The following is a 17,578-nucleotide window of genomic DNA, read 5'->3' on the forward strand; positions in this document are numbered from 1 at the left end:
TGGAAGTGAGTAGGAAGCAGGAATAAAGCAGGGTGAAGTCCGGATGAAGTTGGAAGAGTAAAGATGAGCAGCTGTAATACCTTGTAGGCAGTCTGTGACAGGAATCTGGAGAAGGGCAAATATGGTTGAAAAGTGTAGTACAAACTCTGAAGATTTTATTCTCTCATTAATTTTGGTCATTTATTGTCATTAATTTCCATACTGAGCTATGGCCCTCTATTGCAGTCTTAAGAAACATATACACCCATGCTACATGTGACGTAATATATGAAGGTATACACAGCTGACTAGGGAACATGCTACCAGTTTTGAGCAACTTAGGCATTCTGAAGCCCAAGTCTTACTGAGAGTGACAGAGTTGCTTTTGAAAATGGGATTAAGGCTGCAGAGCCCTATGATGTGCTTTTGAAAAATATACTCTTAATTCTTCACTTGTCTGGCAGATGGCAGACCTGGTTTTGTTATCTTTAGCATGATCTAGTGGTGACCCATTGGGCCAAAACCGGTCCATAGTACTTTTCCATCTGGCTTGTTGCCTTTTTTTGCATTAGGGCCTGAGATATGCCGTTAGGGCAATGCATCCTGCACTAAAAGCCAAATATAATCCTGAGTGCTTAAGTACAGCCAGCACAGAGTCAGTCAAAGATTGTTGCTTCTACCTTTCACCAGTGCCACGTGCACTGGCAGTCAGGTTGGTCTTGAACACTGAGATCAACCTCCTGCAGCAGTCAGCATGTTGAACCATCTCATCTGCAAATATATTGCATGTAGGATCCTAAAGCTATAAGCCAAAACCTCATTGTGGTAGATACTATCTAAACTGCACAAAATCTGTCCTTCCCCAAATAGATTGCAATTAGAATATAAGATGAGAAAATATCTTGATATAGAACGACCCAGGAAATGTTGAGTCAGTGTTGATTTGCATTGTACATTATGGTCTTCGTGTACCATCAATGTGACTTGTCAAGTTTTCTTTTAGACATCAGGAAGAAAACACTTGAGGGATTGAAAGATGAGGAGGAGGTATATTCAAACTTGTTCATGGGAAGCATCTCCTGAACATGGAAGATGCACAAAAAAAGCTTGAGGTTTGCAATGTCTGGGCAATAGTATCCAGAGGCATCCACTTGCAGTCCGAAACAGTACTAAATGAAATTTGCTAGACAGAGCAAAGGATCTTGAAAGTGAAGACAAGCAGTTTAAGCACTCTTCCACCCCATATATACACTATATACACTATATTACACTAAGTACTTCTTTGATGTGAATCTCCTTGCTGTCTACATTTGATGTGCTTTAGGTTGCACCATAGTTTGTCTGCAGAGTATGGATCTTTCTTCTTAAAGAACCATAGAGAAAATAAATCCAATGGAAGCAGGTGAAGAAAGGGGTAACTGAGTGCAAACAACTGTCTACCAAAGAGAACGACTCTTTGGAGCAACAGATAGCTTTCCTTTTCTTTCTAGGATGTGAATTACACATAATGAAAGTAATGTATACAGTAGAAATAGGAGTTCAGGAGGTATAGCTTTTGTGTGGCTACTTCTTATGACTCATTGGCTATGAAGCCTATAAACAGAAAACGCTGAAGGGAAGCAAATGTTAAAAATATTTGCTAATACCCCTTCTAATCCATTCATCTACTGATTTTGCTGCCATCTTACAAGTGAGATCTGAGTTATCTGTGAGTATCAACGGATAGCCAAGGAGTTTTATAGAAATCTTACCTTGAGACAGAATTTTTGTGGCCATTGAATCTTGTCTAATTTTCCCCTGTCTATGGCTAAACAAGTTATCTTAAAACTCTGTGAGTGCTATACAGTGTGGAATTCCTGTTGTCAGTTATAATAGTTAGAATAACACCTTCATTTTACAGATTTCTGCAAGATGAGCGCCTAGATCTTGTCTTCTGGATATTTTCATTTCACTTCATGTATAATTGTCCATCCTACCACATAATTTGGTTTCTTTTAGCCTAAGCATCAATTTTATCCCCAAATGTTCATTACTTTGTTGCTCCGTGTTAGGCACAGGTTTTTAATATTTGCTTCCCTTAAGCGTTTTCTGTTTATAGGCTTCATAGCCAATTTATATTCATCTGTTTTATGCCTTAGCACTGTAGTATATTTATTTACTATTCCAGATTTACAGATTTTTTTCAGAATTACAGATTTAAGAAGTGAGAGAAGGACATCCCTTTTACTAGCTATTTAATACAGTTGTAATGGTTAACAAATTTTGATATTTCATTTCTGTGTACTTTGTTTCAGGGGGACGGGGTGAGAAACTGGGTTTGCATTATTTTTCTTTCTTTTTTTTTCCCTTCTAAACACAGCACCGTAGAAAGACAGGCTAACAGGATGCTCCCTGAATTTACATCCTCATGGAAGGGTGCTGCAGATTTAGCTGGAAAAACAGAAACTGCATTCCTTTTAAAAGAATTGGACACTCTGAGGGCCAAAAATAAAAAGGTACAATTGAGATATTCAGATCACAGTATTTGCTCTTTTATGGTTGTCTTACAAAACATACATTTTAAACTGTTCCTAATTTAGTTTTGTTATTTATTTTAGTGCACCAATCAATAGCTTGCTTGTAATTTTGGATTCTTAGTATCTGTTTAACAACTGCTTCTCTGTAATTAAAAAAATCTTTCAACCTACCCTTTGACCTTTTTAATGAGTGACATAGGTTCTTGCATCATGGATGAAAACCAAGGAGGACTAAAACCAAGGCCAGGATTTCATTAATAGAATCTGGAGCTCATGCTTCTGTACATGTGGTCCAGATAATGAATGTGCCCTGATACCTCCTCTTTGTTGAGGGGAAGAAAATTCCATCCTACTTGCACACTGCATTGCTTCTAGCATTAGTAGTGGTTGCATGCGCCTAAACAACAGAAAAGTCTACATATAGTCTTTCCATGAAGTATCATTGAACATTCAATGGCAAGCTCAGATACCTGCCCAAGAACAGATTTAGTGCATTTCCAGTTAAAAGAAAGGCCTCAACATGTGAAAGAATATCAGTTTTCTATCTGGCGATGCACATGAAAAATTATGCATTTACACCACAGTCTCTTCAGGCTGTGATGTCAGTACTCTTGGTAGGAAATAGGCTATTCATGCAGGCACCACCTGCATTATAATTCCATGTAATTCTGAACTTCTCTAGCGAGAAGGACCACAGCTGGTAATACCTGAAGAGAATTCCAAATAAAAATAAGGGCACACACATTGCTCCTTGTCTTGCAGAGCAAGATAGGGCAGATGATAAAAAAGATATCTTTAACATTTGTCCTTGAAATAAATAAATATAATTAATTTAAATTCTGTTGTATTGCTTAGTGTTTGTATTTTGGGGGTAAGAAACTATTATTTAAAATTTTGTTGTGGTTAAAAGAGCTGGTTGACTGTTTCAGCTAGATAAGAATCTTACTGTCCATTTGTTCAATTCAGCTTCAAGATAAGCTGTCTGAAAAGGACAAGGAGCTGAAGACAATAAAACTGGACTTAGAACTGCAAGAGAGAGCTACAGAAGCGAAGATTGCAGAAAAGATTGCAGGTACAGTAGGCAAGCGTTTAACAGATGGCTGTATGGCTCATACAGTACCTGCGGTTGCTATATGACGTGGCCTAGTGAATGTTAGCTTTATTTGCTAAAGGAGGGAAGATTTGACTTTTTTTTTATGTGTGGCTGTTTAGAGTTGCTTAGAAAATAGGTGGCTTTAACATCCTGGTACTGGTATTAGCAGGAGCTTTACCTGTATTCACACTGATTTGGGCATTAAATGCATTGTTAACACCATGTCAATCCAATCACAAAAAGGTTGTTTGTTTTGTTGGAAGGTCCTGAACAAACAAGGGGAAATAATGATTACCAGTGCCTCTACCTTTCAACCAGCAGTTCAAATACCACTTATTGTTTTAGCTCGTTCAGAGCAATACTACCCCCTCCCCGTGTATGGAGATAGTCGCACATTCACCTCAACTAGAGGCCTGTACTTTTCTTGAAAAATCTGTTCTTTTGGTAGTTAATGAATTTTTGTCTGATGATGGTATGTCTCCAGTGAATGAAGTTTATACAAATTCCCAAAATGAAAGGTTTTTAAGTTTATAGTTGAAAGTGAATGCATGGTTATATTTGTTGTTAATTGTTCTTTGGGTAGGCATACAAGAATGGAGACAGTTTGTGTTCTATGATTTTGGAAATTTCTAAAGTAATGAAGCTGAGTATTTTTATTATTGAAAAGTGACTGTGTGTACAGTGTACCCAGTGGATGAAAAATACACTGAGGTTTTTCTCCACGTGTTTCAAAGAAATTAATGGGAGTGCTTTTATAAATTCATCGTATCATTTGTTCATAAATAAAGCGTGAGCTAGGTAAAATTGTATCCTCATAGACCACACATGCTTTATATAGTATTAATAGTACTAACACCTGTCCCCAAAATATTAGTACTGAAGGGAGGAGTAACTGTCTTCAGGAAAATGGAGCAGAAAATAAACTCTCCAGCTGAAAAAACAGATGGCTGACTTTCCACTTAATGTCAAACTCCTGAGAATACAGTATTCTGTGTATACTGTAGATGGAAGAGAGAGGTCCTAGATTTTCTGTGGTAGAGAAAGGGAAAAGCAAATCTAATCTACGTATTAGGAAACAAATTGAAATACAAGCATAATTTTATTCTTATTTCATTTTATATAAACTGCTTGTTTTATTTTCAGAAGAAAAAAGATCCACACTGCGTATCATCGTTATATCCAGCAGCCGAAAGCTAATGCAAATTGTTTGGGTTGAATCCCAAGTTTTGTGTTTGTTCCTGGACATTTGCACAGTGTTCTACTTCTGTATCTATAATAGCAAAATATTCTCTTTGATAGAGGCGTTCATTGCTCATTAAAACCTGGAAAGAAATGTATGTTGAAAGGTGTGTCAAAAACATATTTAGTTTCATTTTTATGGGTACAGTTGAAATATTTGTTAGTAAATTTTCTCCTACATTACTGTTTAAACTTTATAATTATGTCCTAAGCATAATATTCTCTTCAAAACAGTATGGCATGAATATGGATATCATAATTAACATAGTTATTCCATTTTGAAAGGAAGAATAGGCCAAATTTTAATGAGAGCTACAACGTGTAATAAGGATGACCTTTAAAACAATGCCTTTTTTTCTCCTTTTACGAGTTCAGGAAGTATAAAATCCTTTAAATGCCGAGAGAGAGGGCAAGAGGCTCCTTACTACTTAAGCTGTTTGCAAAAAGGAAGCATCGTTAATATTTCATGGGTTTTTTGCTTCCTGTCTTACAGTTCTAAGAATGTTACCAAGTTTGGATAAATGTTTTGAAAACTAGAATGATGTGAACCAAACTGAATTTGTGGAAGTCTATGTGTCTCTCTCTCGTAAAAGCCTTGGGGAGAGTTCTAATGGACAAGCAGAACCTAATAAAGAAGACTCAGTGTGTTTAAGGGAAAACTTTTTCCCCTTGTGTTAAGTCTTTTGAGGAAAGGAGAACACGTGCTGCTGTGATTTCATGTTGCTAGTTAATGTTTAATTACTGCAGTGTATAACACATGGTAGAGTAAAGCTTGTAAATATGGGTGTTTGCATTTTTATTATTACTTAGTACTGACTTTATGATAAGAAAATGACTCCACAAAATTATACTGTAAAAAACATCAGAAAGGTACACCATTAAAATGTTATCTATTTTGAGGAATATTACAATTCTATTTTAAAATGTAACCCTCTAATTGATGGGTTTTACCTGAAAAAGTCCCGTGGAAAGAACAGAAAAGCTGAAGACAAATGCCATTTTAAAATAAAGCTACAACAGTCTTCAGAAACAAATAACCCAAAGCTTGTCACTTTTATGATTTTTACTTTGTTCAGAGGAAGAAGTGAAGAGGAAAAGTATAAATTTGTGAAATGCTTCATGAGAGAATAAGAAAAAGTAGAGTTAAGGCAGAAGATACTCATGGTGGAAGAGAATGTTTAATACTGTTTGCAGTAAATAACTTATTTTCAGAAGGTGTTTATTTTTAAATTTTACTAGCCTGGAAAATGGATTTTAGAACTTCCTTGGGTCCCTGTCTCTGTGTCAGGTAGCTATGGCAAAGGAAAATTAGGGAATTCACAGTTTTGGTTGCAGGCTTTTAAGCATTAGAGACTATTATTTCTCGTGGTCATAGTTGCCACACGTTCCTGCTGTTCCTTCATTATTCTTCTGTTGGATTTCCTCTCATTATAAGCCAATGTCAGAAGGTACCATTAGTTTCACTCCTCATCATGAAGAGAACAACAACAGAGGTGGAGGCAACATCGGGAAAATCAAGGGAAGAGCACATCATAAAAGAACTGAGACTAGGATAATGTAAGGAAAAAAGTGAACACCACATGTGAACTGGGCATGAAGAATAGACAAATCTTGAAATGTGGGACTACAGAACTTTCATATGTTGAACAGAAAAGGGAATGGGTGCACTCTGTGAGAGGGGAAAGGGAGAAGGAGCATACATCTTCTGAGGACAGACTGGAAGGATAGAGGCGTTGCAAAGGAGTAAATCTTCAAAAGAGCTAGCAGAGAGAATAGATCTCACTTTGGATGGACATAATAAGTGACTTCGTTTTTGCCTAACAGAAGAATTATACAGGGGGTATGTAGGAACTTTTAGAGGAAAGAGCTGGTTGAGTGTAAGTGAGAATTGTAGAGCATAATGGTAGCCTCTCTAAACTGGAAAAAATATCAAAGTCCCGCTCTTCTCAGAGTAACTCCCACCATTACCGCAACAAGATATACCATAGTTGGCATCAGAGCCTCGGCTCTTGGAATGTTTTTGTTGCCATCACAGTGCTATATATTGGGACTAAGAATAATTCTGAAGGAAAATATAATAAAAAATACTTCTCGTTAAATCTTTCTGTAGCAAGGGCTACTCTGTGGGGGTTTTTGCCAATATCTAATAGTAATGTTACCAAAATTTAATACTTTTTTAAATCAGAGTCAACTGATCGAGTCCAGCCCTGCTAGGTCTGTTAGGTGTTGCACACCACCTTTAATGCCTGAAAAACTGTATTAGCATTCTGCAGATGCTCTCTGAAAGACCAGGGTAATGATAGAAAATATAGTGTGGAAAAAGGGGAAAGCAGTACTTATAATACTTGTTGTATATGTTATACAGCTTTCAGTCTCTTGGAAACTATGGCAATATACCTACAATGAAGTCCCTTTTTTCAGGTCTGTTTTTACAAAAATGTTGAGAATTAACATTTGTGGTATTTTGGAATTCTTGAATATGGTATGGAAATGTTCATGAACATTATTTGAAGTTTCCTAAATTAACTTGAAAAATAATTACTGAATGCATATGCAATAGTTTTAATAGCAAAAGTGAAAACAAATATCCAAGTGGCTATTAGCTTAGAGTTAGTTTGATTTAATAATCCATAAAGTAAGAAGAAATAAGTAATCTTGCCAGTAATAAACTTCGGGTGGCAATAACTTCCAGCACAGAAGAAAAGTATTTTCCACTTCTTCAAAACTCACTTTAGAGTCCCTTTTTAGATGTTATTTTTCTTTCTTGCATGTCATCCATTAAAGATTAGCTGTGGAAGGTTGGAGCATGGAGAGATTATGAATGACAGAACAACTCCTGCAGAATAATAATCAGTTTTTGGTATTTAATGCTGTTTGACTTTTGCAGACACATTTCTTATTAACCTTTGGTACAAACAGAAATCCAGGTTCCTGATATCTCATGGAGAAGATGAATTCAAGATCCTCTTCCAATTAAACTGAAATAAGGCCAATATTGGGCTTTAGTCAAAAGAACTCAATAGTTCCCAACCCTTGTGTTTATAAACCTAAATATGAATGATATTTTACAGTTTAAGTAGGTAATGCATATACTTCCCTAACTCAGTTTTCTGTGCATAATTCATTTTTATATATAGGCTATATAGTTCTTAGGGGTTTTGTCCTATTAATGCTTCATTGTGCAAAACTATTTCCTGAATATTTTTTCAAAATATTTCCTGGTAAATAACAAAATTTTGAAAATAGCTGTAGGATTTGAATCCTCTCTATGGGAAGGTAGACAATCCATCAAAAGGACACCCAAGGTGGAGGTGTTGTGACTGAGAACATCTTGGCTTAATTTTTAACAGCTTAATTTGAAACAATGTAATTTTACCTTCAGATTGTTAGAATTGTTGATTGTCAAAATGTTGCATGCAGCTCTCTGAAGTACAATATACGGTGAGCTGGCATAGGTTCAAATGTAAATTACTAAGCTATTCATGGGTGGAGCTTGTATGTAAAAAGCAAGCCAGTATCTTCTGCATATTTTTATGATTAGTCTGGCCTTTCTCTCTTCCCCACTACAGTGCTAGTTGAACATAAAGAATTGGGGTTTATTCAGGGATAAAAAGGTCTGCAAATAATCTACTTCTTGGGGTATTACAAAAACTTTTCTTTAACCTGTCAAATTATGACTTGCAAACTTTAATGCAACATTTATATTTTTCCCCCTAAAGTAAATATTCAGGCATCGGCAATTATTCACTGAAAAAAAGTTTAACAGCATTATGGTTTGAATTTTGAAGTCAGCTGTGTTTAGTATATTAGAAGCAGAGGCTTAAGTATTGTACAGGGATTGGCTTTCACAAGAACTGCCTTGGGGTCTGTGTATAATACTCTCTCCTATTCTTTCCCACTTTATTTTTTTTTAATTGAATTGGGATCTGAGTACACAAAGAAAACCCTATGTAGAGCTGCCACTAAGCAACTTTAGCCTTTTATTAAGAACACTCTGTTTATAGCATTGGAAATGTAGGAGCAGATGAATGCTATGCACTAAATACATACAACAAACACAAAGCAATAAAGAAGTCACTGTGTTCTATCAGTGTTTGTTCAGATTGCTTTATCTATCACATTTAGGTGTAAATGACTTGTCGTCTATAGTTCCTGATATAGACCAGTGAAAACTCTTAAGTAGTTTTCCTACGATCTTTTTATCACTATTTTACTTTTATTTTTCAGTTATAGGTCATAACTGAAAGTAAATGAATGGTAGCTTTCAAAAAAAAAAAAAAAAAAAGAGCTAGGAACTTAAGTTGTCTGTTTCGTAATAGAACATTTCAGCACTATTTTTAGGTCGACAGTCAGCCCTGGAGCTCATGATAGTTTGCCATTAACCTGAATGAGAACTGTGTAAGGGCCTGAGGCTTTGAACATTTCTAGGGATTATCTGCATTTTGTAACATGTATACGCAGAGACCAATTAATGACACGTTTTAAAGGCTTTCATAGCAATGCAGTAAATCTGTTTTTTTGTTTATTTGGCTATGATAAGATTGACTTCTTATTTAAGAATTGTGAGCACAGTCATTAAATCTATTAGAAAAAGGTCTCAGAGGATTTTGATTTCTAAAACGACTGGATAACAAATACATGCATGTTTGTATTTCTGTAAGGAGAACAAGCATATATCCATATGGTTAAATAAAATTTAATAATAGTGGCCCATCTGGAAATGGCAAGGTTAGTTTCCAAGTCCTCCTGTGGTTAGACAGACAGAGACCCAGCAATGGTGGACAGGAATGGGAGGACTGATGAAAATGAAAAGGCAGGTAGTCATTGCACTTCTTTTCCCAGTATACTTCCCTAATTCCTCACATTCCTGTAGCTGCTGCTCAGAAATCCAAAGTGAAAACACAACAAAAATCCCTAAAAACCTTCCGTTAAACCTCTCTGTAGGATAAATTTCAGCTGACAGTTTTTTCATGGGAGCAACTGAGCAGGATAAACAAGAAGCTCGTTACAGGAATCTTGAATTCTAAGTATGACCTGGCCAAGCAAGTTCTTTCATGTTTCTATTTTTCCTTCAGAATAATATACATCTCCAAAAGGCAGAAACCAGAAAATATTCTTTGCTTCATTTTTCTCATGAGTTCACCATTCACTCCTATGTTAGCGCTGTATACCTGTATGAAACAGAAGTCGAATCATGCATCAGGGTTTTTTTGAGTCATTAATTATTATTATTTCAGTAAATTCTTGAATATTTAAGATGCTCAGAGCCTTTTTTGTAAAAAAATGTCCTCTCATTTGTATTTCTTGTTGCTGTAATGGTGTAAGTAACTAGTAAAATTAATTTGAATGTACCAGAATCAATGCCAAAGAAAATCCCAAGTCACTTACTGTTCAGCAACCACTGATCTGAATACTAAATCTTAAACTGCAAAACCCTGACCTTCTGCAACAATACATTGTTATTAACAGAAAAACTTTCTCACCGTGTCTTTTTCTTGGAAGTAACTGATCACTATAACTAGTGCTTGTTACAAAAACAATTAGCAAAATTTTAATTGTACTATTTCTTGGATCACTTTTTTTTTCACATAGTCCAAAGCCAAAAGCAGTATTTCATCACATCTGTTACTGTCAAACACCTTGCAAAGTCCAAAATACTGTTGTTGTTATTTTTGTAAAACTGACTTACCTTGAAAGCCAGTTGTTACAGTGTTATAATATTTACTGTATCTTCTGAGATAGCGGTGTGGGTAGTGATCTCATCCTTTTCCTATAAAGTCTGGCCTGTATTCTGGATTTTACATTTTTTTAATGAGTAACATGAAGTGATTTCTGCTGCCATAGATGTTTTAAGTCCTAACAATTTCTTCTTTCTTGCCTCTCCTATTCAGTTTTTTTTTTTACGCAGATGACCTCTAGGAAATCGGCAAACAGATTTTCTTCCTGGGAACCATGCTTCCCTCCCTTCCCCCAAAGTTCTGTGGTTTGCAAAATCATGAAGCACTGTTTAAACTAGAATGATTTCCAACACACCTTCTCACTACTGCTGTATTTTAAAGTTAGTTTAAAAAGTGTAGAAGATAGGTTTGCCAAAAGAATCAGGTTCAACTAAGAAAATATGTACACTGCTTTGACTCAGTAAACTCATACTCGGTATGGTTCATCTTCTTCATATTTACTTTTGCCCATATTAGAAAACAATTAGCTTACTAAACAAATTTGAGTATTTGGGAAGAAAAAACCTACTTTGAGTCTCTCTCATTTGACTAAGAATTACATGATATTTGATAAGCTTGTTTAAAAATGGACATATCCAAATATTATTGTAAACACCCATTGATTTGTTTTACCTGCAATATAAGTATTTTACTTAGTTGGCTTACATAGTAGCTAATAATATTTGTTAATGTAATTTAACTGCTGTGAACCTTTACTGAACAAATATTGAAATTTATACAAGTCAAAGAAAGAGAATCTCTAATGACTTTTGTAAAAGCTTCCATTTAATAGTTAAGGAGAAAAGTTTATATGACATACCAGATGCAATTAACAGTAGATTTTACATTTAATAAAAAGAAAGAAGCATATGTATTTGCTTTATTCATTCCATCATAATTTGCATTAGAGCTGTGGGTGTTTAATGAGCAAATTCCAGCTAAAATGCTATATTGATTTTCTAAGTGAACTTTGTAATAGCTATCTACCTTACAAAAGCTCTCTGTTTACAATTGTTTTCTTTACTGAAAACTAAAAATGTTTTAGAATTGATGAGTTTAGCATAATGATTCTTTTAAAATAAAGAGCTCTCTTAAAGTATGCAGGGGTTTTAGTTACAAGGAGAAATGTTATTAAATTATTCCAAAGCAAATAAAGTTTATGCAACTAAGTAGTAATGTCATATTTTCATATACTACAATGTTTGCAAGCATTGGAAAATAATCCTTTTTTCTTAATTTAGCACTATGGGATTTAAATATTTTAACTCTTGAATGTCATTATATGTATATGAATTAGTAAATGACACAATTCATTTTAGCTTAATACTTGAGTATTCATACTTCATTTTTGTGTGTCATTTTCTTGCTTGAAACATGAGTTCTATAAGAATTTGTGTTTCTTGTTGGTCAGGCCTCAAGATAAACAGGATAGGGTTGGTTGGTGCGCCACTGGAAGGTCTCCAAGAAAAACGTCTTGGTGTCGACCAGAGCAGTTGGTGACTAAGTAGCTGGATCACTTTTTTCATTGGATCAGGCATCAAGTCAGCGTGCCAGCATGGGGCTAGTATTTTGCTGGATATGCCATATCTTGAATGGGACTTAGGGGCCTGACTTGTTACTCTCAATTAATTTTCACCTGGCATTTTTAAGAAGCATAGGGATGATAATCTGGATATTCTTTACTCTTTTTAATATGGAGGATTTTTATGTCACTCTCTCTCATAGACTTTTCATTGGACAGCTTACACTTCACATACTTTTCTAGATATGACACAAAATGTTGTGGTTCGCTGCTGCATTGCAACCCAACGGTGTATGTATTTCAGTGGCTTATGTGAAGAGTCTTGGGATCCTTGTGGTCCTCAACTTGTGACTCATCCATAGTTCAATCTGAATGGTGAACGTTATTGTTAACAACATCATACTTCGGACTACCTGTAATTGTGTAACTGTTATAATATTCCAGATAGTATTAAAAAAAGGAATTTGTAAAATATTAGAGTCAGAAGTGTATAGGCATTGGATAACAGAAATGTCTAACCTGAATTCAGCAGAAGCTTTGGCTGGTAAAGGAATCGGGTGAGCTAGCCTTCTGTAGACCATTAAAATGAGTTAGATGAGGACTTTAAGTGTTTTTTAAATTAGTACTTTCTTGTGGTCAGTGTCGGTATTGCTACATGGTATTGAAATGCCATGTAGGTAAGTATCTTTTTTTTTCTTTTTTTTTCTTTTTTTTTTCTTTTTTTTTTTCCTTTTTTTAAGCTAGATTACCATCCAGGCATCTTACACGATTTTCTACACTCTCCCTAATCTGTTTTAATATGAAAAAATTAACTTGCAATGTTACTTTTAAGAAATAGAAGCAAAAGCCAAACACCTGTAATTGATATGGAACTACTATAAATTTTTTTTGATGTAGTTGGTGGATCTGGTCATTGGGATATTTACTGCCATGCCTTAATTTAGTGGAAGGATAAGAAGATAACAAGAAAAAGTTGCTTAATTTAAGTCACTTTTCTATAGCCAATAGTTAAAAGACAGTATTTTGTAATGGACCTTTGGGTGGGGGAAGGGTTCACTGTTCCAGGCATTTAGCCTCTGGGCTGTTATCAGGGATGGTAAGATTTGAGATAAGCAGGATGTTTAAGTAACTTAAAAAATCTCTTTTTCTGAATGTTTTCATATTGGTATATATATATTACTTTGGTGTAAGGACAAATAAGCAATAATCTGGTTTTAAAAAGTCTGTGTAGTCATTATTACCACTGGTTGTAGTTCCTCAGAGAGGGAATTAGATACCAAAACACAGTCCCTCTAAGTGTAGTTGTATGCTCAAGATCCATTGTAGCAGTCAGCAAATTGTGGTTTTCCATGCTGAGGTGGGGATGTTGTAGGGTCTGACTGAAGAAGGGATGCACTCAGAGAAGTTAACTAATCTGGAAACTAATTAACCCCAGAACAGTAATAAGTGCCAAATCTTCAGTTATTTTAGACAGCTTTCTTTTTATTCCAGCAATTGTTTTCATTATGAAAATTGCATAATGTTTCTGCTTGCAGCTTTATGGAAAGGGTTCTCTGTGCAGTCTCTCTGGCATGATGCTAGATAAATTGGCATAAGTTACTGGAAAAACTATAGTAAACAAATATATTAAGGTACAGATAGGTAATAATTACCATACATAATTAAACCGCTTGTATATTCCAGACTAACCGGGACATAAGAAGTTGTATTGTAGTTTACCCAGGCACTAGTCAATGCTGAGGCACTAGTTTCCCTGCCATCATAGATCTCAGCAACCTAAGTGGAAGTCTGGTCAGCTGAAATGCACAGCCCACCCCATACAATTTGTTCTTGGTGAGCCAGCTACCTTTGCAGATATCGGACTCATCCTCTGCAAGTGCTGCAAACTTATTCCTGACCACCAGCCTGTGTGCATGCAGTTTTGCAGCTGCTTTACTCATGCCTTAGTTTTTCCATTCCACACCAAGCGAAGCTTTCTTGTTGCAAACAGGGCAAATAGATCTTCAAGAAAAAAGACGCTATTCTTGTGGAACCAGCAAATACCCAAATAGAAGAGAATTTAATTCTTCTTTTTCTTTTATTTTTTGTTGGGATGCAACCTATTACATCTCTGGCCTGATGACTAGACTTGCAGCTCCTCTGCAGGTTTTTGTGAGAGGAGGGACTGTACTCCCAGAAGTGACATTTAGACTTTTCCTGTCTTCTTTTGTCCACTCTGCTGTTATTGTGCAACCTTTTGCTAGACCTGCAAAAAGTGATTCCTTACTCCTCAGTTACGCTCTTCTCCCCAGCTTGAGGACAAGAGGATTGCTTTCCTACCTTGAAAATCTTCCTAATTCATCTCTCCGCATTCTTTTTCTGTTCATCTTCTCACTCATCTTACATCCCTGGTTATCTAAGCTGCTTGTGAACCATACTGAAACTTACCACTTTTTGTATTTCCGTTGGTTGGGGTGTTTGGGGTTTTTTTTTGGTACTGATAATGTGTATGTTGTGCCAGCGATATAGCTGCTACCAAAATATACTAGTATGTTCCTATTGTTCCATTCTGTGAAGAACCAGAAAGTGCTTTAAGTTATATTGCACTGGAAGTTTTTGTACAATAATGTACAAAGGTGAAGTAAGAGTAAACTAACCTACAAAGGCAACAAAGTTGATGTCAATTGAGGCAAGAATGGAGGGGATAAAAGGTCTAGCTTAAAGTGAAGAGGAAGCCTGTTTTTGAGATCTTAGCTTGACTTGAGCAGTGGTTCAGAGAGGAGCCGGGTTCTGAAGAGGGTAAGGAAGCCCAGCAGCAATGGCTTAATATGGAAGGTTCTTGGGAAAAAAATTGCCAAAATTTGAAAGAAACTGTAGAATGGTGTTAGGAGACTGTGGCTAAACACCAGCTTGGCAGACTAGAAGGGGAGCATGGAGAATTCTGGAACCTACAGACCTCAGTTGAATTTTTTGGAGATGCCTGTGACAATCAGAGAAGATATAGTCCTCTATCTTCGAGTGACAGCGGTCTTACTATGGCATCCTGAAAGTCCCTAGACATTTCGACTGCAGGGTTTTATGATGACTGTGAGGAGAGATTTCCAGTATTGCAGAGGGAAATGATGAAAGTATGAATAAAGATTTTAGTGGAGGCAGGGTCGAGGTAAGGATTCTGGCAGTGTGCCAGAGGTGGTGTTAGACATATTGACAGGGGAGAGGCAGGAAGAAAATGTAAGCTCGGGATGAGGAATGACTTGAAGGTGTTAGTTTTCTCCCAAGGATAGACAGTAAATCTTAGTTTATTGACACCTAATGCTCCAAGGTCCATGTATGCCGTAACAGATAATATAACTATATTACACAATAAAGTAAAGGCTTGGCAGAGAAGGAGACATGCCAGCTGTGCCACTCTTGTGATACCAGAGACAGACTATGAAAATATTAGAATTTTTGATATTTAATATCAGTGTGCCACCCTGATAGGAAGCGGTGTGATGGTAGAAGTAGTTTTAATGGATCATTACTTTTAACTCTATGTCCTAGAAGAAACCTACTAGTGTCTCATATGATTCTGAGCTTTAAGAGTTACTTTTCCTTTAAGCAAGTATCAGAATGCAAAGCAAATCACTTCCTTGCCCCATTTAATTTTACAGGGGTGAATTTGAAAACACATAGCTTTATTTCATTCCTTAACGTATTCATTTTAGCAATCAACAGCAATTTACTGTTGTGTCTGAAGAGTAATGTAGACCTTATCCAGAGTAATCTGAGGTCAGTGGAGAAATGTTGATTTTAGGAGATGCTGGCAAAGGCCCATGTAAGTGCATCTAATAGTGTCTTTCCCTGTCAAACTTGTTTGTTAAACACACTGGTTACTTTTGCAGCTCTGGTGGAAGAAGTTTATTCTGCTCAACGGGAACGTGATGAGGCTGTCATGGCAAGACTTAGATTAGCCAATGAAGAGAGGGATGAAGCATTTCTACGAGTCCAGCGTTTAGAAGAGTCTCTCAAAGAGTAAGTACACATTTCCTGCCCTGTGCAAAAAGGTGGTTGTGTCAGTCTGTGACTGTCATAAACTGCTCGACGGTGGTTATATAGAAAAACTTAGCACAAACTTCTCTATGATGAAATACCAGGCCAGTGCTAGTCTCACTGTGCTATTGGTTAATTTGTTAGCCATCCTATAAGTCAGTATTTTTCTCTGGGGACTGAGAGCAAGGTGAATAATTTTGATCACAAAAATTAAAAATAGAATCAAAAGCTTTGGTATTGATTTATTCAGGGATTAATAAGACGAATGCGACATTTTATAGGGATCTTTTGACACAGAGTACCAGAATGTCAGTCAGAAGTTGCAATGTATAGGAAATCAATCAAGCCTTTTAAGCCCACTAGACATTTCCTTCAGCAGAATTTCTACTAATGATGTGGGTGACGTAGTAAAAATATATGGGTTTTTTCTTATCTTTAGTGTAGGAGCAGTTTGTAAGGCAATAAGAGTACAATGAATGCTTCACAGAGTTTTATGTATGCCATGTTAACACAACAGAAACAGGCAATCTCATGTTAAACAAAACTGTTAAGTCAGGAGAGGAAGATCAAAAACAGTTTCTTTTCTCACTCGGTCTATAGGCAGCTTTGAAGCTACAATGTGCCTCTCCATGTAATCCTTCTCCATCCGAGTTGTGATCATCTTGGTTACCATCTATGGTAGTCCCCCAAAGTCTAGAGTGGCTGAGAAACCTCTCCTATTTTTCTGCCAACAGAAATACAAAGCAAACAGAGTTTTTCATGGTAGGAGACTGAATAGGTGCAGTTGTTAGTTAACTAAATGGCAGGCAATTATGTTTTAAATAATTGATTCTACTAAGAACCCTCTTTCCTCTTTATGGCAGAAAACCAGTATTCTTCTTTTGGATATTTTTGTAGGTAAGGCCAGAGAATGTTATCTAAATAAATTTCAATAATCTGCACATAGTTTGTGCACCATTACTCTGTGGAATTTACAAGTTGCTAGAGTTTGTCACAGCCTGTAAGTATGACTCAACAGCAAGATTAGGAGATTCCATTCCCATAAGAATTAGTTCAGAATTTGTTAGAGTAAATGTCTCTGCAGAGCCCATTATAGGTGTACGTGCATCTGAAATCTTGCTTTGAGCACCAATCCATGAGGAAATTACAAATGTGCTTTAAATTCCCATAAGAGGCATTAAAACTGTGAGCCTTACTCCAGTCTTTCCAATTTCTTCTGTCACTCTTCTGATTTTGTATGTTCCAAGAGTAAAGAAAGCAAGAAAGTTTTGTGTGGTCCCAAACATCAAATGAAACTGTGTATAAGCTGTTAGCATAAACTCAAGATCTTTGAGGTTAAAGCGCTCAAGTCCTGCAGCAAATTAATTATTCTGATCGATAGACCTATTCAATGACTTGGGTTTCTGGAAGAAATCACAGGTTATTAAGTGTGTGAGAGGCGTATTGCTGCTTTTTCTGCAGTGGAATCCACAGACACACATAGGGCAGGTCTTGACACACA

General features: G+C 36.2%; 1 protein-coding gene across 1 annotated transcript in view; it reads left to right on the forward strand.

Annotated features, from left to right (window-relative positions):
* Positions 1-17,578, forward strand: part of MIPOL1 (mirror-image polydactyly 1) — a 161,358-nt gene that overhangs the window by 19,588 nt on the left and 124,192 nt on the right. Inside the window, exons 5-7 of the mRNA XM_009319375.1 lie at positions 2,339-2,474; positions 3,462-3,567; positions 15,930-16,059. Of these exons, the coding sequence (XP_009317650.1) occupies positions 2,339-2,474; positions 3,462-3,567; positions 15,930-16,059 (372 nt within the window). The remainder of the gene's footprint in view (positions 1-2,338; positions 2,475-3,461; positions 3,568-15,929; positions 16,060-17,578) is intronic.

Source organism: Pygoscelis adeliae, unplaced genomic scaffold (genome assembly GCF_000699105.1).
Source record: "Pygoscelis adeliae isolate BGI_AS28 unplaced genomic scaffold, ASM69910v1 Scaffold71, whole genome shotgun sequence".
In the NCBI taxonomy this organism is placed as follows: Eukaryota; Metazoa; Chordata; class Aves; order Sphenisciformes; family Spheniscidae; genus Pygoscelis; species Pygoscelis adeliae.